Source organism: Leuciscus leuciscus (assembly GCF_965113295.1).
Source record: "Leuciscus leuciscus genome assembly, chromosome: 1".
NCBI classification, from domain to species: domain Eukaryota; kingdom Metazoa; phylum Chordata; class Actinopteri; order Cypriniformes; family Leuciscidae; genus Leuciscus; species Leuciscus leuciscus.
Genome location: NC_138725.1, coordinates 95001 through 121718, shown reverse-complemented (window position 1 = coordinate 121718; position 26718 = coordinate 95001). Strand labels below are relative to the sequence as shown.

At 44.4% G+C, this 26718-nt stretch overlaps 3 protein-coding genes across 4 annotated transcripts in view; all 3 read right to left on the bottom strand.

Annotated features, from left to right (window-relative positions):
- Positions 1-1202: 1202 nt before the first annotated feature.
- On the bottom strand, positions 1203-10388 carry wbp11 (WW domain binding protein 11). Its single transcript, XM_082143983.1, has 12 exons — positions 10267-10388; positions 9434-9525; positions 8901-8932; positions 8649-8742; positions 8135-8331; positions 7857-7990; positions 4789-4922; positions 3304-3501; positions 2983-3093; positions 2622-2894; positions 2320-2505; positions 1203-1897 (listed from the first exon to the last, which is right to left on the bottom strand). Exons 2-12 carry the CDS (start codon positions 9495-9497, stop codon positions 1332-1334), a joined length of 1989 nt encoding a protein of 662 aa, XP_082000109.1. The 5' UTR covers positions 9498-9525; positions 10267-10388; the 3' UTR covers positions 1203-1331.
- A 7233-nt stretch (positions 10389-17621) lies between these two features.
- On the bottom strand, positions 17622-24094 carry bglap (bone gamma-carboxyglutamate (gla) protein). Its single transcript, XM_082153589.1, has 4 exons — positions 23958-24094; positions 23828-23875; positions 19458-19551; positions 17622-17837 (listed from the first exon to the last, which is right to left on the bottom strand). The coding sequence occupies exons 1-4, from the start codon at positions 24013-24015 to the stop codon at positions 17735-17737; spliced, it is 303 nt and encodes a 100-aa protein (XP_082009715.1). The 5' UTR covers positions 24016-24094; the 3' UTR covers positions 17622-17734.
- Positions 24095-24812: 718 nt separating this feature from the next.
- Positions 24813-26718, bottom strand: part of mgp (matrix Gla protein) — an 8499-nt gene continuing 6593 nt past the window's right edge. For both annotated transcript variants that reach the window (XM_082153438.1, XM_082153437.1), the window contains exon 5: positions 24813-25864. In XM_082153438.1, the coding sequence (XP_082009564.1) occupies positions 25714-25864 (151 nt within the window). In that variant the 3' untranslated portion in view covers positions 24813-25713. The remainder of the gene's footprint in view (positions 25865-26718) is intronic.

The window sequence follows — 26718 nt, the reverse complement described above, 5'->3', positions numbered from 1 at the left end:
ATTCAAACCGAACACCATTACAATTTAGTGTAGATATACATGTACGTCATATTTCATCATCTTTCGGCAATGACTTAAAAATAGCATTTGTATTTATCCCAATGTGACAAGCAAAACTCACATAAATGTAATTTATTTAAACCAAATTATAAGGAAGTGTTTAAGAATTGTTCAAAAAGTAAATACATTTTCCCATCACAATTGTATTTACTTTTTGAACAATTCTTATTAAAAAACACTTACACAAAATCTTCCAACACATTAATAGTATTTGAATAAAGGGTGAAGATGTCAAGTTTTAAGTTCAAACACTAATGTATGTACAATTAAAGGGATAGTTCACTTTGAAATTAAATTTTGGTATGTTTTAGCTTACCTCAAGGGCATCCAAGATGTAGGTGTCTTTTTTCCGCAGTAGTTTCAATTTTGATATTTTTAGGTCAAACCGTTCTTGTCTGTCAGTCATATAATGCAGGTCTATGGTCACTGTCTCAAACAGCATGCACAGAGTCCAAATTAAAACAATTCCCCATCGTCCAAATTAAACAATTCCCCATCGTAAGTACACATTGATGGCCTAAGACACGAAACGAGCGGTTTGTGTGAGAAAACGAACAGTATTTATATCGTTGTTACCTCTTGTACACAGCCACGTCCAAGTGATCTGAGAGCGCGGGCGGGTATAGATATATACAATAGAAGTCGCCTTGGCTACTGCAGTTCATTGGAACGAAACTGTAGCCAAGGCGACATTAGTGTATATATCTATACCCGCCCGCGCTCTCAGATCACTTGGACGTGGCTGTGTTCAAGAGGTAACAACGATATAAATACTGTTCGTTTGGTGGTTTCGAGGTGGATTCCCGCTGCTGCTGTCATTAGTCATCATTAGCCGTTTGTCTGCTGTCTGTTAGCCGTCACGTTACCTCAGCTAATTGTCTGACTGTAAAAATAAATAAATTCGGGAGTGACGCGCTGCCAAGATGGCGACGGTCGGCCACACCCACTTTAGGCTTCAAAAACGGTCTTCAGAAACCTACGGGTGATGTCACGGACACTACGTCCATATTTTTTTACAGTCTATGGAACGCAGATTCAGCTCCGCTGTCAGTCGTGAGCGGCTCTAACCCAGGTCAGGTGGTGATGAACACATGCTGCAGAAAGCCCTGGTTTACCAACATCATTACCAAAGCGACTCGGCAGGGGTTTGACATTTTTATTCATGTTTACAGATAAAACACAATCATGTGACGCTGCTGAGAGAAAAGGTACAAAAGAGCATCTAAAGCGAGCGCCACTGCGTACGGACATGTAGCCGTTAGCGAGAGTAGCTAGAGCAGGCCCTCCATCTCCCGCATGAAGGCCTCGTACATCTGGTCCTTGGTCTTCATGCTGGGCGGCGCGGGCCGGTCCGGCTGGCTCGGGTGGGCGGCGGCCTGGTGTCGGGGCTCCTCCTCCCTCCGGCCTGCTCTCTCCGGCCCTCCGGCTCCGCCAGCCCGGTCCCTGCGCACGCGGAGCGCCGTGGGCACGAAGCGCGTCACCTCCGTCTTGGGGTTGATGATCTGGGGTTTGGCGGAGATGGTGGCGCCCCCCGGCTGAGCCGAGGCTGGGCCGGAGCCGCCCGCGACCGTGGCCCGCTTCTCGATGGTGGGGGCGAGCGGGTGGGCGGAGGTGCCGGGGGGTGGCGGCATCTGCAGGGCAGAGCCTCTGGGGGTAGGCTGGAGGGGGGCGGAGCTCTGGGGGGTGTCGCCGGAGGGGGGCGGAGCCGAGGGAGTCTTCTGGCGGAGGCTGGGCGGAGCGCTGAGCACGTTGGGAGTGAGCGGAGGCGGGAACAGCGAGAGGGGCGGGGCCATGCGTGGGGGGCCGGAGCGGGGCGGAGGGGGGGGCGGAGGCATTCCTGCAAACCAACAACACATTAGAGTATCAGTGTGGCCATTATCATGTGCTAGGGCATTTTGACTTCCCGAAGACTAATAATCACCAGTGAGAAGCTTCAGTCACCTTCTAGAAACAAACTTTGTTGCATTATTTCCCTGTTATCACTGTAAAGCTGCTTTGATACAATCTGTATTGTAAAAAGTGCTATGTAAATAAAGGTGACTTGACTTGACATTATTACTCAAAATATATTTACATTTTATAAAACAATGTGAAAAAGTTAAAAAAGGACACTTTTTCATTTATAATTTGTCTTGATTCTTAATGTGTAAAAAAAAAAATCAAACAAACGTGAGAATCTTATCATGAATCGTATGCCATGGTGAGTTGAGTGAGTCGTCAGATCCCTATTATGAGCCGTTCACACACACACACACACACCTGGCGGGGCCGGAGGTGGCAGGCGGGGCGGGGGCCCTCTGGGGGGGGGTCCTGGAGGCAGGCCCGGTGGGGGGCCCGGGGGAGGGCCGGGGGGGCGGCCCGGGGGGGGTCCTGGAGGCAGCAGACGAGGCATCGGACCCCTGAGGGACCCCGGGAGTCCAGGAGGCCTCAGGAACGGGGGAGCGCCTGCATCACAACACATTCACTTACATCACTTTCACTGCTACATTTAGTGCTTTATTAAGGACTCCAGAGTTAATGAGCTGCTCATTAGCATAATGATGATGAGTGATGTAACGCACCGGGAGGCGGGCCTGGAGGTGGGCCGGACGGCGGGCCTGGCGGCCTCATTGGTGGAGCAGGAGGCGGTCCTAAAGGAGGAGGCCCTGTGATTGGTGGAGCCTGCATGTGTGGAGGAGGCTGCTGCGCTGCCATTGGTGCCGATGGAACAGAAAGTCTGGGATTGACTAATGACTGAGCGGCTTCGGCAGAGACCTGGTCCTCAGCATCCGACTCCTCAGAGTCCGAGTACTCCTCTTCATCCTCCTCCTCCTCTTCCTCCGGGACAGACTGACCTGAACACACACACACACACACACGTCTGTAAGCCACTCCTGTGTGAGAGCGAGCTCAAGCTCTTCATCAGTGCTGACCGACACACACCTGCCATCCGGAGCATCATGGCCTGCAGTGGTGTGATGCTCTTCGTCTTCACCACCCTCCTCTTCCTCTTGTCTTTGGGCGGAGGCATGTCTGCAAACCGCACACTGCGACCTGAGGGAAACAAACACAGCGCAACATTCATATCTTTATCAGTGTCGGATTATGTGTTTGATCCCAATGGCCAAAAGTAAAGATGCCTTTATAAAACTCTAGCATCTAATATCTCATAAGAAAACACTTTAGTATTAAATTATATTAATTCTAAGTACCAGTCACATTTCCTTCAGAAAACATGTGTTAGGATTAGGAGTGTGAGGTCACCTGTGTGTTTCTCGGCCCGGTCTCTCTCCTCATCACGGTCGTCGTGGCGATCAGCTGTCACTCTCGCGCCAGCATCTGCATTGTCTCTCTCTCCGCCACTGTCGTCCTGAGAGTCGCTGTCGTCGTCTGTGTCGCTCTCGCTGTCAGAGTTTCGTGCTCCAGTGTCCATCATTTCAGTGTCTGAGCCACCGCTGCCCTCTGACATAAACACACAACAGTGAGCGGGGAATAACACACACAACACGGAAAATATGATCAACAAACATCTTGTGTGTGGCTGGAGTGTAGTGTGTAACTGGCGTGTAGCATGTGGCTGGAGTGTAGCGTGTGGCTGGAGTGTAGCGTGTGGCTGGAGTATAGCGTGTATCTGGTGTGTAGTGTGTGGCTGGCGTGTAGTGTGTATCTGGCGTGTAGTGTGTATCTGGCGTGTAGTGTGTGGCTAGAGTGTAGCGTGTGGCTGGTGTGTGGCTGGTGTGTGGCGTGTATCTGGCGTGTAGTGTGTATCTGGAGTGTAGCGTGTGGCTGGAGTCTAGCGTGTGGCTGGTGTGTATCTGGCGTGTAGTGTGTGGCTGGAGTGTAGTGGGTATCTGGCGTGTAGTGTGTATCTGGCGTGTAGATTGTATCTGGAGTGTAGCGTGTATCTGGCGTGTAGTGTGTATCTGGCGTGTAGCTGGCATGTTGTGAGTATATGACAGTGTTATGTGTTTGCTCTTGTTGATTGTATGGTTTACTGCTGGCTGTGAAACAAATGGCCCCTTAGAGATAATAAAGTTAACCTGTAATGATTGTAATCATATCAGGCCTGTAGCGTGTATCTGGCGTGTAGCGTGTATCTGGCAGTGTGACATGTATCTGGCATGTAGTGTGTATCTGGCATGTAGTGTGTATCTGGCATGTAGCGTGTACCTGTGCGACTTGTAGTGTGTATCTGCCATGTTGCGTGTATCTAGCGTGTAGCATGTGTGTAACCTGTACCTGCGCGGCGTGTGCTGCTTGTAATGTGTATCTGGCGTGTAGCGAGTACCTGTGCGGTGTGTAGTGTGTATCTGGCGTGTTTTGTGTATCTGATGTGTAGCGTGTATCTAACGTGTAGCGTGTGTGTAGCGTATATCTGGCGTGTAGCATGTGTGTAGTGTGTATCTGGCGTGTAGCATGTGTGTAGCGTGTATCTGGTGTGTAGCGTGTGTGTAGCATGCATGTAGCGTGTGTGTAGCATGTATCTAGCGTGTAGCGTGTGTGTAGCGTGTATCTGGCTTGTAGCATGTGTGTAGCGTGTATCTGGCATGTAGCGTGTGTGTAGCATGCATCTAACGTGCAGCGTGTGTGTAGCATGTATCTAGCGTGTAGCGTGTGTGTGGCATGTACCTGTGTGGCGTGTGCTGGCACACAGCTGCAGGATCTGTGGTGGCGGGGGTCCTGGTGTGTAGCGTATGTGTAGCGTGTATCTGGCATGTAGCGTGTGTGTAGTGTGTATGTGGCGTGTACCTGTGCGGCGTGTGCTGGCGTACAGCTGCAGGATCTGTGGTGGCGGGGGTCCTGGAGGGGGTCCTGGTGGTTTGCGTCCCGGCGGAAGGCGAGGAACTCCAGCCAGAGCAGCAGCAGAGAGCGCTGAACCTTTCCTGAAACACACATCAACATACATAAACATACATCAACACACAGTCCTGACGCACACACTTTCCTAAACAAATTTGATATTGTAATAACGTGTTTCATCCATGATAGGGATGGGCACAAGTACCAGAGTACTCAAGATCTCGTACGTGACCATGACAATCGATCATGAGAAAGAAGATCGCCCAAAAAAAGAACCTCATCTCTCTTTTCTGATTGGTTATAATAAGCCGGATCTGGGCCGAATCCAGATCAGATGGAGGACCTGCGCCTAGACACGACCACAACGCATGATGCAGTCAGCCAGATCCGGGCCGTATCCAGATCAGATGGTGGACCTGCGCCTAGACACGACCACAACTCATGATGCAGTCAGCCGGATCCGGGCCGTATCCAGATCAGATGGTGGACCTGCACCTAGACACGACCACAACGCATGATGCAGTCAGCCGGATCTGGGCCGTATCCAGATCAGATGTTGGACCTGCGCCTAGACACGACCACAACGCATGATGTAGTCAGCCGGATCCGGGCCATATCCAGATCAGATGGTGGACCTGCGCCTAGACACGACCACAACACGATGCAGTCAGCGGGATCCGGGCCGTATCCAGATCAGATGTTGGACCTGCGCCTAAACACGACCACAACGCATGATGCAGTCAGCCTGATCTGGGCCGTATCCAGATCAGATGTTGGACCTGCGCCTAGACACGACCACAACACATGATACAGTCAGTCGGATCCAGGCCGTATCCAGATCAGATGTTGGACCTGCGCCTAGACACGACCACAACACATGATACAGTCAGTCGGATCCGGGCCGTATCCAGATCAGATGTTGGACCTGCGCCTAGACACGACCACAACACACGATGCAGTCAGTCGGATCCGGGCCGTATCCAGATCAGATGTTGGACCTGCGCCTAGACACGACCACAACGCATGATGCAGTCAGCCTGATCTGGGCGTATCCAGATCAGATGTTGGACCTGCGCCTAGACACGACCACAACACATGATACAGTCAGTCGGATCCGGGCCGTATCCAGATCAGATGTTGGACCTGCGCCTAGACACGACCACAACACATGATACAGTCAGTCGGATCCGGGCCGTATCCAGATCAGATGTTGGACCTGCACCTAGACACGACCACAACACATGATGCAGTCAGCCGGGTCTGGGCCGTACCCAGATCAGATGGTGGACCTGCGCCTAGACACGACCACAACACATGATGCAGTCAGTCGGATCCTGGCCGTATCCAGATCAGATGTTGGACCTGCGCCTAGACACGACCACAACGCATGATGCAGTCAGCCGGATCTGGGCCGTATCCAGATCAGATGGTGGACCTGCGCCTAGACACGACCACAACGCATGATGTAGTCAGCCTGATCCGGGCAGTATCCAGATCAGATGGAGGACCTGCGCCTAGACACGCCCACAACACATGATGTAGTTAGCCTGATCCGGGCCGTATCCAGATCAGATGGAGGACCTGCGCCTAGACACGACCACAACACATGATGTAGTCAGCCTGATCCGGGCCGTATCCAGATCAGATGGAGGACCTGCGCCTAGACACGACCACAACACATGATGTAGTCAGCCTGATCCGGGCCGTATCCAGATCAGATGGAGGACCTGCGCCTAGACACGACCACAACACATGATGCAGTCAGCCTGATCCGGGCCGTATCCAGATCAGATGGAGGACCTGCGCCTAGACACGACCACAACGCATGATGCAGTCAGCCGGATCTGGGCCGTATCCAGATCAGATGTTGGACCTGCGCCTAGACACGACCACAACGCATGATGTAGTCAGCCGGATCCGGGCCGTATCCAGATCAGATGGTGGACCTGCGCCTAGACACGACCACAACGCATGATGTAGTCAGCCGGATCCGGGCCGTATCCAGATCAGATGGAGCACCTGCGCCTAGACACGACCACAACGCATGATGCAGTCAGCCGGATCTGGGCCGTATCCAGATCAGATGTTGGACCTGCGCCTAGACACGACCACAACGCATGATGTAGTCAGCCGGATCCGGGCCGTATCCAGATCAGATGGAGGACATGCGCCTAGACACGACCACAACGCATGATGTAGTCAGCCGGATCTGGGCCGTATCCAGATCAGATGTTGGACCTGCGCCTAGACACGACCACAACGCATGATGTAGTCAGCCGGATCCGGGCCGTATCCAGATCAGATGGTGGACCTGCGCCTAGACACGATCACAACGCATGATGTAGTCAGCCGGATCCGGGCCGTATCCAGATCAGATGGTGGACCTGCGCCTAGACACGATCACAACGCATGATGTAGTCAGCCGGATCCGGGCCGTATCCAGATCAGATGGAGCACCTGCGCCTAGACACGACCACAACGCATGATGCAGTCAGCCGGATCTGGGCCGTATCCAGATCAGATGTTGGACCTGCGCCTAGACACGACCACAACGCATGATGTAGTCAGCCGGATCCGGGCCGTATCCAGATCAGAATGAGGACATGCGCCTAGACACGACCACAACGCATGATGTAGTCAGCCGGATCCGGGCCGTATCCAGATCAGATGGTGGACCTGCGCCTAGACACGACCACAACACATGATGTAGTCAGCCGGATCCGGGCCTTATCCAGATCAGATGGAGGACATGCGCCTAGACACGACCACAACGCATGATGTAGTCAGCCGGATCCGGGCCGTATCCGGATCAGATGGAGGACCTGCGCCTAGACACGAACACAACACATGATGTAGTCAGCTGGATCCGGGCCGTATCCAGATCAGATGGAGGACCTGCGCCTAGACACGACCACAACACATGATGCAGTCAGCCGGATCCGGGCCGTATCCAGATCAGATGGAGGACCTGCATGTGGGATGTGTGTGTGTGTGTGTGTGTGTGTGTGTGTTCTGACCCGAGTGCTGAGCTCTTCTTCAGGATGGAGGGTGGCTGGGCTCCGGGTAATGGGATGTCCTGGATGAGGATGCTGGAGGGAGCGTGAGGCATGTCTGGCAGAGGAATACTGTCCACCTCCACCGACTCCGCGTTCTGACGGACACACACACCACAGAAACCAGCATTACTAACATCATATTTCATGTTATTCTGCATCTTTACAGCATCACCAGCTGTGATGCGGCGGCCAGACTAAAGCACATGAAGAGTGTGTGTGTGTGGGTGTTGGACACACACCTTGACGGAGTCGAAGTAGAGCGAGAGCTGGCCTCTCTTGGTCTCGTACTCGACCTCCAGCTTACGCAGATCTTTATACGTCTCTGGGTTCTCTCGCTCGTACAGGCGCACGATTCGCTCGAACGTCTCGCGCAGCTTCTTACGCTTGTCGCGCAACACCTTCTCGTTCAGCAGCGGCTGCTGCACAGGGTTGAACTCTGAAACACACACACACACACACACACACACACACACACACACACACACACTCAGTGTCGTGTCTCCAGCACAACCACTCATGAAACTCAGCTGACACTCCTGGTGAACGTCACATTACCAAGACCTGGAGAGAAGAGCAAACACACACACACTCACTCACACACACACTCACCCACCCACACACACTCACCCACACACACTCACCCACACACACTCACCCACACACACTCACCCACACACACTCACCCACACACACTCACCCACACACACTCACCCACACACACTCACCCACACACACTCACCCACACACACTCACCCATCTCGTCGAGTTTCTCCATGTCTCTGATGATCTGCCGCGGGTCCTTCATCTTCAGCACAGCTGCTCGGACCATCATCCTCTGCTTCTTGTTCTACGACACACACACACACGTTTACCTCCAGCTGATGATAATGTGTGTTATGATGATATTATGATAATGATATTAACTGTAGTGTGAACTATATTAATGCGCAGCCGGCTCATGAACACACTGACTGAAGCTTCACTCTCTGTCTCGGGGTCGCTTACCTTCTTTAGCTCTCTCTTGCGCGCCTCCTTCCCTGTGCACACACACACACACAGGTGAGAAGTCATTTACACATACACTCATGAGGTAATCTGGTGTGTCTGTGAGTGTGTGTGTGAGAGTGAGTGTGTGTGAGAGAGTGTGTGTGAGTGAGAGAGTCTGAGTGAGTGAGTGAGTCAGTGAGTGAGTGTGTCAGTGAGTGAGAGAGTGAGTGAGTGAGTGAGTCAGTGTGTGTAAGTATGAATGTGTGTGAGTGAGTGAGAGAGAAAGTGAGAGTGAGTGAGTGAGTGAGTGAAAGAGTGAGTGAGTGAGTCAGTGAGTGAGTGAGTGAGTCAGTGAGTGAGTGAGTGAGTCAGTGTGAGTGTGAGTGAGTCAGTGTGTGTGTGTGAGAGTGAGTGAGTGTGAGTGAGTGAGTGAGTGAGAGAGTCAGTGAATGAGTGAGTGAGTGAGTGAGTGAGTGAGTGTGTGTGTGTGTGTGTGTGTGTGTGTGTGAGAATGTGAGTGTGTGTGTGTGAGAGAGAGAGTGTGTACTCACTGGCCTGGTCGGTGGGGTTCATGAACTTCCCACTCTTGGTGGAGGAGGTGGAGCGGCGACCCATGATGATGATGACCGTCCGGCGGCTTCACCTGAACACACACACACACACACACAGAGAGAGACAGAGTTAGGAATATCATCAATCAACAGCAGATCATCCGTCACACACTCCTTCAGATGGACAAGGGAATGAGACACTGAGAGAGAGAGAGAGAGAGAGAGACAGACACTGAGAGAGAGAGAGAGAGAGAGAGTGAGAGAGTGACACTGAGAGAGAGAGAGAGAATCACTCTTCTGTATGCGTGTCAATCAAACATCTGCTCTCTATTGACCTTTACCAGGGTAAGCGTGGATTATTTCACCAGGGTAAATGATCTGACTACGCCAAGAGCTTTTCTCTGTAAAGCAACATCTTCTCTTCTGCTCTTTCCCAGCAGAAGTGTGTTAAACAGCAGTGTTATTATCCTACTGTAACTGCTAATGTTTCGTTTTTTAATAAAATCATAACATTCTGACGGCATTAAACTCTGACACATATAAAACACATCATTACAATACATTTTTAATTGAATCCGACCAAGTAAAAAGTGTAAATAGCAGGAAAACATCCCTTGTTTTTGGGTCAAACCATGCATGTGCATCAATATAGACACGATAAACCATAACCATAACCATAACACATAACGTTAATGCATACATGATGCATGCATACTATTATTGTACAAACTGATAATCTTATGTTGTGAATTAACTCAGAATAATAAACGAGTCACATGAACGTGTCGCGGGGTGAACGAGCTCCACGTGATCAGAGTAAAAGTCAAACTCACCTCAAATCACTTTAATAAATATATCTAATATTCACGTTTATCACTGATCAACAAACGCGTCCAGCGGCGCGAGCCATTGCTCATGAGCGGAAGCACGTCACCGCGTCTGGAACACTCGTCACTTCCGACTTCCGGGCTTTTATTATTTAAATCAACTAAAATCTACAGAAGTAGATTTCAACAAAACTATATGATAATAAACTGCGTGTTTCACAGTTTATCAGATAAATAAATACTGTTTTTGTTATATATTATAATCTAATATACCTAGTAACCATATTAATGTTTCCTAGTCTATGCTTATGATTTGTGATATTTCAATGCTTCATAACTAAGCTGAATAATGACGATATTGTCTCCTGTAGAGCTCCTGATTTATGAAATGTGCAACATTAACACAGGTTTTTCCTAACATTTAGACTTTTACTTTAATGGAATACATGTAACGTTGTTCTAAAAACAAAGTAATCAGAATACAGTTACATTTAGTAAAAAATGGGAATACTATCAGGATTACAATGGTTTCATTTTAAGCTAAATAAATGGGTATTTTGACATAATAACGCTATATTAAGCGCTGCTTGTTTACAGTTGCCAGTCGCGAGCCTCCTGCTGGTGCAAGCGCAAATAACACCTGTCAATCATTCTCCTCAGACGCTGCTAAGTTATTAATCACGATGCTTCCCGCCGGGAAAAAACTTTTTCATGTCTGGAAAATTCATAGTTGTTTTGTTTTCAAAGAGGAAAAAGGAAACAACATGGTTGTACAGCATTAATTATGCCTTCCAGTTATGAAGACGCTTCTTTAGCTAAGGACTGAACAACATCCAACTTAATCACGGCCTTGAGCAAATAGACGTAGATGGTGTAGACTTTTTAATTTTGTGTATAAACTGTAATTGTTTTTTCCCTTGTACGTGTCAAAGAAACTAAAATAAAGAATAAAACCATCTGTTATACAATACTGTAGCCACTAGATGTCTGTATAGCCTTTTATAAAACTATATGTAATCTCTAGCTGGTGAAAAGGCACGATTACTTAGTTTTAATAGCCTAGTTTTTATTAGTTTTAATTTTAAATCCTTAAGTACTTTGATGATATTGCTGTTTACTTGACTTTATATACATATGTGACCTTAAAGTAATCCAAACGTAATCAGATTACATTACTTTCATATCGCAGTGCTTAAATTAGATTACTGAATAATATTTTTTTATTAAGTAATTTGTAACTGTAACAGAATACATTTGCATTAGACCTTATGGAGGAGGTCATAGATCTCGTGGAGAGAGAGCACGACTGCGTACAGAGAGGCCTTAAAGGGATAGTTCACTACTCAATCTCGTGTTGTTCTAAACCTGTATGGGCTTCTCTGTTCTGTTGAACACAAAAGAAGATATTTTGAAAAATGTCGGTAACCAAACAGTTGATGTGTCCATTGACTTCCATAGTGGGAAAAAAAAATTACAATAATCATCTAAATCAACAACATGTATGTTAGACCCTATAGTCAAGTCATCTTCATTTATATAGCGCTTTTAACAATGTAGATTGTTCCAAAGCAGCTTTACAGAGATAATAGGAAATTAAAGTAACAGAGATTGTTTATGCTTTATAGCAGCTCTAGAATAAAGTTATTGTCCAGCTAAAGTTAGTTTGATTGATTCACTTCCATCACAACGATCATTAGTTATTAACTTAGGGGCCGCTAACACGACACCGTTCTCACAGAAAACTCTTCTTTTAACAGAAAAAAGTTCTTAGGGGCCGCTAACACCACAGAAAACTCTTCTTTTAACAGAAAAAGGTTCTTAGGGGCCGCTAACACCACAGAAAACTCTTCTTTTAACAGAAAAAAGTTCTTAGGGGCCGCTAACACCACAGAAAACTCTTCTTTTAACAGAAAAAGGTTCTTAGGGGCCGCTAACACCACAGAAAACTCTTCTTTTAACAGAAAAAGGTTCTTAGGGGCCGCTAACACCACAGAAAACTCTTCTTTTAACAGAAAAAAGTTCTTAGGGGCCGCTAACACCACAGAAAACTCTTCTTTTAACAGAAAAAAGTTCTTAGGGGCCGCTAACACCACAGAAAACTCTTCTTTTAACAGAAAAAGGTTCTTAGGGGCCGCTAACACCACAGAAAACTCTTCTTTTAACAGAAAAAAGTTCTTAGGGGCCGCTAACACCACAGAAAACTCTTCTTTTAACAGAAAAAGGTTCTTAGGGGCCGCTAACACCACAGAAAACTCTTCTTTTAACAGAAAAAAGTTCTTAGGGGCCGCTAACACCACAGAAAACTCTTCTTTTAACAGAAAAAAGTTCTTAGGGGCCGCTAACACCACAGAAAACTCTTCTTTTAACAGAAAAAAGTTCTTAGGGGCCGCTAACACCACAGAAAACTCTTCTTTTAACAGAAAAAAGTTCTTAGGGGCCGCTAACACCACAGAAAACTCTTCTTTTAACAGAAAAAGGTTCTTAGGGGCCGCTAACACCACAGAAAACTCTTCTTTTAACAGAAAAAAGTTCTTAGGGGCCGCTAACACCACAGAAAACTCTTCTTTTAACAGAAAAAGGTTCTTAGGGGCCGCTAACACCACAGAAAACTCTTCTTTTAACAGAAAAAAGTTCTTAGGGGCCGCTAACACCACAGAAAACTCTTCTTTTAACAGAAAAAGGTTCTTAGGGGCCGCTAACACCACAGAAAACTCTTCTTTTAACAGAAAAAGGTTCTTAGGGGCCGCTAACACCACAGAAAACTCTTCTTTTAACAGAAAAAAGTTCTTAGGGGCCGCTAACACCACAGAAAACTCTTCTTTTAACAGAAAAAGGTTCTTAGGGGCCGCTAACACCACAGAAAACTCTTCTTTTAACAGAAAAAAGTTCTTAGGGGCCGCTAACACCACAGAAAACTCTTCTTTTAACAGAAAAAGGTTCTTAGGGGCCGCTAACACCACAGAAAACTCTTCTTTTAACAGAAAAAAGTTCTTAGGGGCCGCTAACACCACAGAAAACTCTTCTTTTAACAGAAAAAGGTTCTTAGGGGCCGCTAACACCACAGAAAACTCTTCTTTTAACAGAAAAAAGTTCTTAGGGGCCGCTAACACCACAGAAAACTCTTCTTTTAACAGAAAAAGGTTCTTAGGGGCCGCTAACACCACAGAAAACTCTTCTTTTAACAGAAAAAAGTTCTTAGGGGCCGCTAACACCACAGAAAACTCTTCTTTTAACAGAAAAAAGTTCTTAGGGGCCTCTAACACCACAGAAAACTCTTAAGTTCTTTCTGCGCAAACTTTCAAAAATGCTGATGGCGCACACATGTGTATTACGAGTTCAGTCTATAGTTGTGCGTTTGAATATATGTGCACAGGCGTGTAGTCCTTCCCTACAAATCAGCCCTCAACATACTTGTCTGGCCTTAAAATTTATAATACAGAATTTGATTGCTTCCACATAGCCACGCGAACCGGCATTATCCCAACAACACTTTATCTGTACCTAGGTAAAGGGAAGGAGGCCTTCACAGGGAAGAGACTAGTGTCGCTGTCGTCGCGTCCAGGCGCAGGTCCTTCATCAGATCTGGAGTGAGTGTGTGTGTGTGTGTGTGTGTGTGTGTGTGTGTGTGTGTGTCCAAGCGCAGGTCCTTCATCAGATCTGGAGTGTGTGTGAGTGTGTCTGTGTGTGTGAGTGTGTCTGTGTGTGTGTGTGTGTGTGTGTGTGTGTGTGTGTGTGTGTGTGTGTGTGTGTGTGTGTCCAGGCGCAGGTCCTTCATCAGATCTGGAGTGTGTGTGAGTGTGTGTGTGTGTGTGTGTGTGTGTGTGTGTGTGTGTGTCCAGGCGCAGGTCCTTCATCAGATCTGAATACGGCCTGGATCTGGCGGACTGCGGTAAACCTCGGGATAAACAGAGAGACTAATAGTAGCGTAGACGCCATTCTCCTTACTGTGCGTTCACACCGGACGCGAATAGCGCGTCAAATTCGCGTCTCCTGCGTCTAGTTTGACGCTTGACCATGTTAATTCGCGTGTCTAACGCGCGTAAAAACAAAAGTTTGAAGCGAAATTTATGCGCGTCCGAGGTGAAAGTTTTGGCGGCCATCTTTTTTAGATGTTTATCGAGCATTAGCATTAGCATTAATCAAGAGAGTCACCGCTCGTATATGCTCTGGAGAGCAGAAGCAGCTGCGTAGGGGACATCGTCGCTGTACTCGGGTCCACCAGACCCTCCGGAGGGTTTCAGGAGTTTCACAATTTGCTCCAGGAGCTAGGTTTGGTGGACCTAACGGTGAGAACGCTGACGAGGACAGCGTAGGCCGTATAAGGCCTCGGCCTCGAGTGGTCTATGCCTGTCGAGCCCGCGCTCTACAGCCCGGCGCGAGGTTCACCCTCGCCCGCACCCACCTAATCTGTCATTTATTTTTGTTTTGATAATAAATGGAGCCAGCCTCCAAAAGTGAAACCTGTCCTGTGATTTTTGTTTTTATACACTAAATTGTGTTTGTTGTCTTTACATTAGAATAATAATGTTTCATATAATCTAGAATAGATATGGAATAAATTGCATTCAATACAAAATGAGTATCTCTCATATATTGAAATCGAGTTTTTATGTGAAAGATTTGCTTTGTTCGGCATTTTAGTCATATTACAAAATAATTTATTGAGGCCATACATAAAATAACATTATAAACTGTCACTTCACAACGTGACAGCAGCAAGCAGGCTCCTGATTGGTTAACGCGGCGCGAATTGACGCAGAAGTTCAGATTTTTCAACTCGGGCCGCAGACGCGAATTCGCGTCAAACGCGTGAATGCACAAATAGCACTAATAAAATCATTCGCGCGTAACGCGCTTAACGCGCCAGACGCTCAATTTGCGCTATTCGCGCGAACTTGACGCGTGAATGAGGCGTATTCGCGTCTACCGCGCCGCGCTCTACGCCTCATTCGCGCCGCAGAAATTTTTTACGCGCGTAACGCGTCTTTGCATTGACTTAACATTGAAATCACTCGCGCCTGACGCGCTATTCGCGTCCGGTGTGAACGCACCATTATGATGTTACGAGTACATCAGGATTTATGGGAAGTGTTCCCGGTTCCAGCTGACCTAATCTATGCAGCCTAACATTGAATTATAGAAGTCTATAATGTATTATGTGAATGCTAGGCCAAAGAGATGTGTCTTTAGTCTAGCTTTGAACTGACAGAGTGTGTCTGCTTCCCGGACAATGGTAGGAAGATTGTTCCAGAGTTTTGGTGCTAAACAGGAGAAGGATCTACCGCCAGCAGTCGATTTTGATATTCTAGGTATTACAGGGCTGCCAACTCTCACGCATTGAGCGTGAGACTCACGCAATTGACACTTTTCACACGCTCTCACGCCACACATCCATTTTCTCACGCACAGAAAAATTGCGGAGCAAAGAGGTACTTTTAATATTAAACTAATTCTCAGCTCTTAGATTTCATCAATTTTATTTTACGAAATTCAGACCAAAAATACGCTTGGCGCTTGTAAATGTGACGTGACAGATCGCTGAGCGCCTCAGTTCAAGTGCACGTGAACCGATCATCTGTTACTTTTTTATTTAAAGATGCAGTACAACTTACCGAAAGTATACATAATATCGACCAATTAGTGTTTTTCAACCACGGAAAGAGGTCAATATATAATAGCAGGAGAACAATTATGTCACATAACGCTACATTTACCTCAGGAAAGCCATTTAATGACCATAGCATGTTAATTGAATAGAAAAAATAGCTAGAGAGGAGATTTTGCTGAGCACTATATTACATATTTATTATATTGAATCAAAATCGGAATCAAATCACAAGAATGGAATTGAAATCTTGAAATTTTTGTCAAGCAATAATAAAAACTGTATCCTACCAGACATGTTGTCACTAAACTTCATAAAATTCTATTTAGTTACCAAATGTTTTGACAATCACAATTACACTTATTACACAATTACACTTACACACTTGACAGAGCATATACCGACTAAAGACATGCTTCCAGATGTCATAGATCCTCTTCTTAATATCATTAATTAATCTTTGTCACTAGGATACGTACCAAAAACCTTTAAGCTGGCTATGATTAAACCGCTTGTTAAAAAACGCAACTTGATCCTACAGAATTAGTCAATTACAGGCCGATCTCGAATCTACCATTTCTGTCAAAGATACTAGAAAAGGTGGTATCTTCACAACTGTGTTCCTTTCTAGAAAGAAATGATATCTGGAGGATTTCCAGTCAGGATTTAGACCGTACCATAGTACCGATACAGCTCTCATTAGAGTCACACATGATTTGCTCTTATCATCCGATCGTGGTTGTATCTCTCTATTAGTGTTACTCGATCTTAGTGCTGCATTTGACACCATTGACCACAACATTCTTTTAAATAGACTCGAACATTATGTTGGCATTAGTGGAATTGCACTAGCATGGTTTAAATCATACTTATCTGACCGTTATCAGTTTGTAGCAGTAAATGAAGAGATGTCTTATCAATCACAAGTTCAGTATGGCATACCACAAGGCTCAGTACTAGGACCGCTGCTGTTCACTCTGTACATGCTACTACTTCTTTGGCACACCACTGGGTTTTTTAGCTGTCGAACCGAAAAATGAATAATTGAGGGGGCAAATATTGCCCCATTAATTGCTGACACTGCTAGATGACGATACATGTAAAAAATACTATTTTCTTTAGAAGTGTGAAAAACCATAAAAATGCATACGTTTACACCAAATTTAAATAATTATTTTATAGTTATTTAACTGAACTTTATGTGTGTTACAGAGCACACCCAGGTTCCTCACCGACGACGAAGACTTGACTAAACTGTCCGCGTATGTTGCGTTAATTTTTTCCTATGATGACAATAATACTAAATATTGACAAACAGATTGATACATTCATTTCCCAACTTTGAGAAAAAAAGGGCCTGTTTTTTTTCAGTGATACCAATCTTTCATTTGAAAGCCACGTTTCTAGCAACCACATTTTCCATCTTTAAAACATATCTAAATTACAACATATGCTCTCAATGACAAATGCAGAACAGTTAGTTCATGCGTTCATGACCTCAAGGCTAGATTATTGTAATGCTCTACTGGGTGGTTGCCCTGCACGCTTAATAAACAAACTACAGCTGGTTCAAAACGCAGCAGCTAGACAGCAGTCATGTTATCTCTGTAAATCTGCTTTCAAACAATCTATATTGTATAAAGCACTATAAAAAATAAAGGTGACTTGACTTACAAACACATGAGAATCTAACCATGATGTGACCAGTAATATTAAACCATCCCAAACAAAAACTGAACAGAACTTGCAGACAACATTGTAGTGTTTTGTTTGTTTGTTTATTATTTTGCATAGCTTCAGCTGCTTATGTTTTTTTATGTTTTTTTGACAGATGCTCATCATGATGTGGGGCAGTGATGCAGTGGATCTCTAGTAGGGAATGGGTCCGTAGTACGCAGTGTAGGCCGCGATGATGCCAGACGTGTCCATCATGTCCTCACAGGCCAGGTTTGCTTCACACACTTCCCTGAGACTGAGAGAACACAAGAGTGTGTGAGATATACGCGCCAACACTGCTGAGTGTGTGTGTGAGAGAGAGAGAGAGAGAGAGAGAGAGAGAGAGAGAGAGAGAGAGAGAGAGAGAGAGAGAGAGAGAGAGTGTGTGTGTGTGTGTGGGGGGGGGGGGGGGGGTGAGCATGTGTGTGTTTGAGTGAGTGTGTGTGTGTGTGTGTGTGTAATTAAGATAATTAAGTGATGATTGACCATAAATGATGAACACCTGCTGTTAACAAGCAGAATCACTGAAGGAAGGAGAAACAATAAGAACAGAAAAAAAGAGAAACACAAGAACTTCTGACTTCAGACACAGCCTTAGATGAAATCAACTGAAGATAAAAGATCTCAGCAGTGGAGGATTAAACAACTCCACAAACAGCATTACCCGCTTCACTTTACTTGACTTTATTTCTGCCATTGATCTACAGAAATGTTTGGTCACCATTATGGCGATCAGTGTTTATTTTAGTTGGTCAGTTTTACTTGGTTTTTAAAATGAGTTTGTGGTCTTTGTAACAGTGTTTACCAAAACACATAATTTGTTGCAAAGGAGACATCAAGAATCTGCATATGAATCTCAACAATGGTGACACACATCATGCCGCAATGCATGCTGGGAGCCAACATAGTATAAAACTCATGGCTCCCAGCATGCTTTGCGGCATGAAGCATGTCACAATTGTTGAGATTCATATGCAGATTCTTAATGTAAGTTTGTGTCTAAAAAATAATTGCTAAAATTTTATGTCTGATGTGTGATCTGTTGCAAGAAAGTGTGGTTGGTGAATATAGTCTATTAATGACAAATAACCACTTATGGTCAGGGATAAGATTAGTGAATTTTTCTACTTTATGATGCTGAAAACCACATCACCTGATCATCTTGGTTTCTGGCTTCATTTGCAACAAATTATGTATTTTGTTAAACACTGTTATAAAAACCACAAACTCAGATAATAAGCCAAGAGTCACATTGCCCAACTAAAAGAAACACTGATCACCATAATGGTGACCAAACATCTTCAATAAAAAATCAACATCTAAACCTCTGTTAGTTCTCAAAAATAACTCCTGTAGATAATGGCAGAAATAGTCAATCTCATTATTAATAAGTGAAGCTGGTAATGCTGTTTGTGGAGTTGTTTAATCCTCTGCTGAGATCTTCAGAGATTTAATGTCTCGCGCTCACACATGCGTGATTTTGCGTTATTTCCTTATCACTTCTCATGTGTGTTTGGTTGTGAAACGTAGTTTGTGGACCAGACAGAAGTTGTCGGCGATTCTTTCTTTTGTAAAGTCATGCAATGTGAAACCCCCTGTCACCGATCCATCGAGCAGTGTGAACACACACACCAGTGACTGAATGATACCCCAGATAGTCGAGCAACACACACCAGTGACTGAATGACTGAATACCCTAGATACTGCTTGTTAACAGCAGGTGTTCATCACTAATGCTCAATTATCACTTAATTAATCACTTACTTATCTCAATAACTTTAACACTGATTCAGAGTTACTTTAACACTCTTTAGATATGTACTCAGAGCGGAGTTAATTTAACTCTGGGGATTTTGCTCTGTGTGTGTGTGTGTACCTCTCCAGCTGAGTCAAACTCAGGTCAGCGGCAGCCACCCCAGCTCTCTTCTGTCTCACCAGCGTTGAAGCCTCTTCTCGCTTCACAAACACACCTGTGAAGAGACATTCAAACTCATTCACTCTCCTGACTTCCTTTCTTCCGTAACGGATCATAAAATCATCCTGTCTTCATCAGTGGAAACTGTGTGTGAAGAACAGGCGCACATTCATACAGTTACAAGCAGATTCGGAGCGGATCTTCTGTCAGATAACATCTCCAAAATGTTAAATACCCTTTGACTAGTAACCAAAAGTCCAAATCATAGTCTCTGCTGCACCAATTCAACTGATATAAATACTAGTGTAGAACATTGCATAGAAACCGTGTCTATTCCTCGTTTAGTGAGATCAAATAATAAATCTAATGCAGGATCTAGGAAAAATCTAATTGTTATTAAAACAGAAAATGTTGCTATTAGTAAACAAAAACTATTTCTAAAGCTAGGTCTTCTAAACATTAGATCACTCACACCTAAGGCAGTTATTGTAAATGAAATAGTCACAGATAATAGCTTCGATGTACTTTGCCTTACTGAAACCTGGCTTAAACCAAATGATTATTTCGGTATTAATGAGTCTACTCCTCCTGGATACTGTTATAAGCATGAGCCCCGTCTGATTGGCCGTGGCGGAGGTGTTGCAACCATTTATAAAGATATTCTAAATGTTACTCAGAAAACGGGTTATAAGTTTATTTCATTTGAAGTACTTGTACTAAATGTTACGCTCTTAGATGTTAGAAAAACATCCCTATTATCTCTAGCCTTGGCTACCGTATATAGACCGCCAGGGCCTTACGCTGATTTCCTAAAAGAGTTTGCAGATTTTCTCTCAGACCTATTAGTCAATGTCGATAAAGCATTAATTGTTGGAGATTTTAACATACACGTAGATAATCCAAATGATGCGTTAGGAGCTGCGTTTACAGATTTATTAAATTCATTTGGGGTCAAGCAAAACGTCACCGGACCAACTCATCGTCTTAATCATACACTCGATTTAATTATATCACACGGAACCGATCCAACCGATATAGATATCATTCCACAAAGTGATGAAGTCACTGATCACTACATGGTAACTTGCATATTACGTACTGCTGTAATATGTCATGCGGCGTCGCGTTATCAACCAGGCAGAACAATCCTCCCATCCACCATAGATAATTTCTCAAATTGCTTATCTAATCTGTCTCAGCTTCTGCCTGAACCCAAACAAACAGATGAACTAGAAGAACTAACTAGCACTATGAGCACCATTCTCTCTAGAACATTGGATGTGGTTGCACCTATTAAATTAAAAAAGGTCAGAGAGAAAAATAAAGCACCATGGTATAACAATACTACGCATGTTTTAAAGAGAGAAACCCGTATTTTAGAGCGTAAATGGAAACAAACTAATTTAGAGGTCTTTAGAATCGCGTGGAAAGACAGTATGTCACGTTATAAAAAGGCCCTAAAAGCTGCCAGGGCTGAGCACCTCCGCAAACTAATAGAAAACAACCAAAACAATCCAAGGTTTCTATTTAACACCGTGGCTAGACTAACAAATAAACAGACGTCACCCGAACAAAATATCCCGTTACAGTTCAGTAGTAATGATTTCATGAACTTCTTCACTGAGAAAATAGAAAGCATCAGAACCACAATTATAAACGTTCAATCTTCAATCGCGCCTTACAATTCAGCTTCAATTATCACCCCGAAAGAACAATTACAGTGCTTTACAACTATAGAACAAAAAGAGTTAAATAAACTTATAACTTCATCTAAAACAACAACATGTTTATTAGATCCTATACCAACTAAACTACTGAAAGAAGTGTTATCTGTAGTGGAAGAGCCTCTCCTCAATATTATTAACTCGTCTTTATCTTTAGGTCATGTTCCAAGAACATTTAAACTGGCAGTTATAAAACCTCTCATTAAGAAACCACAATTAGATCATAATAATCTAGCAAATTATAGACCCATTTCAAATCTTCCATTTATGTCTAAAATATTAGAAAAAGTGGTGTCCGCTCAACTGGGCTCTTTCTTGCAACAAAATGATATCTATGAAAAGTTTCAGTCTGGATTCAGACCGCATCATAGCACTGAAACTGCGCTCGTTAAAATCACAAATGATTTACTTTTAGCTTCTGACCAAGGCTGTATCTCAATACTAGTTTTACTTGATCTTAGTGCTGCGTTCGATACTATAGATCACACAATACTCTTAGATCGACTACAAAATTATACTGGTGTTCAAGGACAAGCACTAAGCTGGTTCAAATCATACCTATCTGACCGCTACCATTTTGTCTATTTAAATGGAGAAAAATCGATCATAACTCCAGTAAACTATGGAGTGCCGCAGGGATCTGTATTAGGCCCTCTGTTATTTTCAATATATATGATGCCACTTGGAAATATTATAAGGAAACATGGAATTAGTTTCCATTGTTATGCTGATGACACTCAAATATATATTTCATCACGGCCGGATGAAAACGCTACATTTTCCAAATTGACAGAGTGTGTTAAAGATATAAAAGATTGGATGACGCGTAATTTTCTTTTATTAAATCCAGACAAGACAGAGGTAATACTTATCGGTTCAAAAAACCGCCCACAAAACCTCGCACAATACAACTTTAACATCATAGGATGTCCTGTTACTTTATCCTCTACAGTAAAAGACCTGGGTGTTATACTCGATTGCAACCTGTCTTTTGAAAATCATATTTCTTATGTTACAAAAACAGCCTTTTTCCACCTTAGAAACATTGCTAAGCTACGTAATATGCTATCAGTTTCTGATGCAGAAAAGTTAGTTCATGCATTCATGACCTCGAGACTGGATTACTGTAATGCTTTATTAGCTGGTTGTCCTGCATCCTCAATAAACAAGCTACAGTTAGTCCAAAATGCCGCCGCTAGAGTTCTTACGAGATCAAGAAAATATGATCATATAACACCGATTTTATCATCACTGCATTGGTTACCTATAAAGTTCCGTATTAATTACAAGGTATTGCTACTGACTTATAAAGCCCTAAACGGCTTAGCTCCAGTCTATTTAACGGATCTTCTATCGCCCTATAATCCATCGCGCTCTTTGAGATCACTAAATTCAAGGCTTTTGGTCATACCTAGGATATCCAGAACCACCAAAGGAGGGAGAGCATTTTCACATTTGGCTCCAAAACTCTGGAATAGTCTTCCTGATACTGTTCGTTGCTCAGACTCGCTCTCTCAGTTTAAAACTAGATTAAAGTCGCATCTCTTCAGCCAGGCATTCATATAATCCTACAGTTCAAACTACAATCCGGCCTCTATCCAATGCCAGAGGAGAACTGGCCCCCGACTGAGCCTGGGTTCTCCCAAGGTTTTTTTTCTCCATTAAGGCACCTGATGGAGTTTTAGGACACCATTAGGTCACTTGATGGAGTTTTTCGGTTCCTTGCCACTGTTGCCTTTGGCTTGCTCAGTTGGGGATATTTTGGGGATATTTAATTTAATTTTATCAATCAATAAATTCCTATTGAAACAAACTTTGTTGTATTATTTTAATTTAATACTGTGAAGCTGCTTTGATGCAATCTGTATTGTGAAAAGCGCTATACAAATAAACTTGACTTGACTTGACTTGACTTACGCTCAGATAAACTCCTCATACATGACCCTTCTGTAGATGTCTTTGACAGTCCCTGTGTTCTTCCTCAGGGTTTCTGTCTCGGTTTCAACAAGAACAAATATCTGCCAATGGAGTCAGAAAAATAAACTTGATTCAAATGGAAAACAAGATAATTTTGTTTAATAATTGGCAGATATTTGTTCTTGTTTTAAGCACAAATTAATTTAAAGTTTAGATAGAAAACGACAAATATTGCATTTTATGTATGAATGTAGGTTTTTATGTATTCTATTTTGATATCATTTGTCAACATTTCTATCATCATTTCTATCTAACAACACTTGCATAAAGAAAATTGTGAAAATGAGTGTACTGAATGTAGTTTGACTGTAAATTTCATACATAATTCCTTAATTATTATTACTGCAATAGTTTCCCACTTTTGTCTCGATCATTGGTGTAATTACGATATTTCCGGCTCCACTTGAAGGGTGCAAATGTTCCTGTGAAGTTGAGCTGGAGCCCAAACAAACACACCTGGAGCAGCTGATCTTCCGAGATCTTCAGCACCGGCTCATAATGATGAGGCTCAACGACCAACACTGACCTTCGACAACACGCCGTTTACTTTACCTTCCACACGGAGCAGGTTTAACCAACATACAACACATGTAAACACACACACACTACATGTCAACACATGTGTCTCACCATCATCACTGGGAGATTCTGATTTAGGGTCTGAGGAATCAGGAATACCTGCATAAGAACAACACATAGAGAACAGTTATACACACACTATCATACACACACACACTCACACACACTCACACACACTGACCTGCGCTCAGGCTTGCAGTCATCATGCAGCAGAAGATCAGGAGCGTCAGGCTCTTCATGTTTGTCTCCGTGTTCAAGTTGATCTGTGACTGTGTGTCTCTGTGTCACTCACATCATTTATAACAGTGACATCACAAGGACCGGACATCATGATTGGAGGAAGAATCAAACATCCACACACACACACACAGATGGCGCTCTCCACCTGATCACAAACTCCACATATCGCTGTTGCGTGCGAGTGGCTCGTCAGCGGAGGAAGCCGGCTTCATATAAACGCTTCATATAAAGCCTCATATAAAGACTTTAATTACAGAGGTTCCTCCAGTAATGCTGTTTAGGGCCGAGAGCATCTGAGGCTCCTGTGTTTCCGTCACCTGGACGCTCCTCACACACGCCGCCGCTGGACTGCGCTGAACGCACACACACACACACACTCCTCACACACGCCGCCGCTGGACTGCGCTGAACGCACACACACACACTCCTCACACACGCCGCCGCTGGACTGCGCTGAACGCACACACACACACTCCTCACACACGCCGCCGCTGGACTGCGCTGGAGCTCGTGGCTTTGGTCAAGGGTTCAGATGCTGAGTTGACATGAACCCTTCAGAGTATTTCTGAGTTCTGGCTCTGCCAGCCGTGGGCTATTTATTCCTGCAGAGTCCGTGCTCTTGGACTCACTCTATGTAATTTCACCGTCTGAGTTGCGAATCGCTGAAGTGCAGTGGCCACGAATTGTGCGATCTCGTTCAGGAGGCTCAGAATAAACTGCGTGTGTACACGTGGATCTTCACCAGATCCAGAGAGACTCACTGAGGTCAGTATGAAATAATGAGCAGATGAAGGCCTTTCAGGTTTGCAGGAGTTTAATAGTGAAAGCGCTTTATTGATAAACAAAGACAGATTAAAAAATCAGTATCGCATACAAAACGACTGATCTCTTGTGTGTGAAACATATGGCTTCAACATTTTAGTCCTCAGATTAGGTTCATTTTTGTAATTTGAATCTAAGAAGAAATACATTTGCAGTCATGTACTCAGCTTTGAATCATTTTTAATGCGTTAACAAATGAGAAATTGTCAGTATTGCATAAATATCTGGGCGAACTGGCCCATTGTCATTGAGCGAGAGGACGTTAGTAATGTACGCATGACACAAAAGGATATATATATATATATATATGTGTGTGTGTGTGAATAGGGTTAAACTGACCTATAAATGATTATTTAACCTGTAAACTGTCACCTCTCTTTTGGAACATAGATCCAAACTCAAATAGTTGCAATTCATGAATGCTTAGGTTGGTCAGAAAGATAATAGCAAGCAGATACAGCAAATGTTTTGAACTAAATGTGTTATAATTTTTTATTCTTAACAAAATAATTTGGAGTCTAAAATGGCTAGAAAACCAAAGGCAGTTGTGTTACAAATCTTAAGTTGATATCACAAAAATTGAGGATCCAGTGAGATTTTTTTGCCGCCTGTGTTATTCTGTCAAAAAATAGCAGTAAATTTCGTAATATCTGAAACATGACACCGGCCACGAGGGGGAGGAGCCTGATCAAATATTTTAAGGTGCGTTTCCATGGTAACACAATGTCCAATTTTAAAAGAGTTTTCCCTGGATGAATTTCGAGTGTTTCAGCTTTCCAATGACACCTAATTCCTGATAATTACTCAAATATGTGACAGTCAACAGGTTAAATGAAGAGGTTTCATTGAGTCGGAGGCGGGCTCGGAGGCGGGCCTCAGTACGGACGCAGATGTGGGTTGGGCCTGTGCTGCTGAGCGCTGAAATACGTTTGATAGGCCAGCTGTGAGCCGAAACGGAGCGCAAGCTGACGGCAGGGAGAGAAGTCTTCACAGATCTCGGCTCGGTGCTCGGCTGGAGACTTCATCCTGAAAAACACACAAAAGACACGTAAGACTGAAGGAGTGTCATCAACGACTGACGGCACGGCATTGATCACACTAAGTGCATCTGTGTTCATGTAGAGAAAGTTATTCTCATCTACCAACTTGAGCTTTTTTTTCCAGAAATGGCTCTTTGAAGCAGGCTCGTTGTTGTTGGTGTTCCCTTTCGAGGGAACTCTATGCTGTGTCCAAGTCCTGATACTATGGGAACGCTCCCATTGTGTCTGAAGCACGTGTTCAACAAACTCCAATGTCATTGGTGCAACGTCACCCCATGACACATGACGGCGTACCATGGAAGCTATAAAGGATTCCCAAAACACAACAGCTTCTGTGTTTTCAGCAAGCACTCTATGTCAACTGTCTCTACTGTCTATCTGGTGTTTGTTTGTTCCGCAGGCCAATATATGATCATATATTAGTGAATATTGTGACAAAGCAGTTTAGATTTCCCTGTGCACTCGCTCCATCACTCTCGCACTAGGACTCTCGCACTAGGACTCTCACACTAGGACTCTCACACTAGGACTCTCACACTAGGACTCTCACACTAGGACTCTCACACTAGGACTCCCACTAGGACTCTCGCACTAGGACTCTCGCACTAGGACTCGCACAAGGACTCTCGCACTGGGACTCGCACTGGGACTCTCACTAGGACTCGCACTAGGACTTCCACTAGGACTCCCACTTGGACTCGCACCAGGACACTCGCACTGGGACTCAGAGTGGGACTTCCACGAGGACTCTCACTACGACTCGCACTTAGACTCACACTAGGACTTAAACTAGGACTCCCACTAGGACTCCCACTAGGACTCACACCAGGACTCGCACTA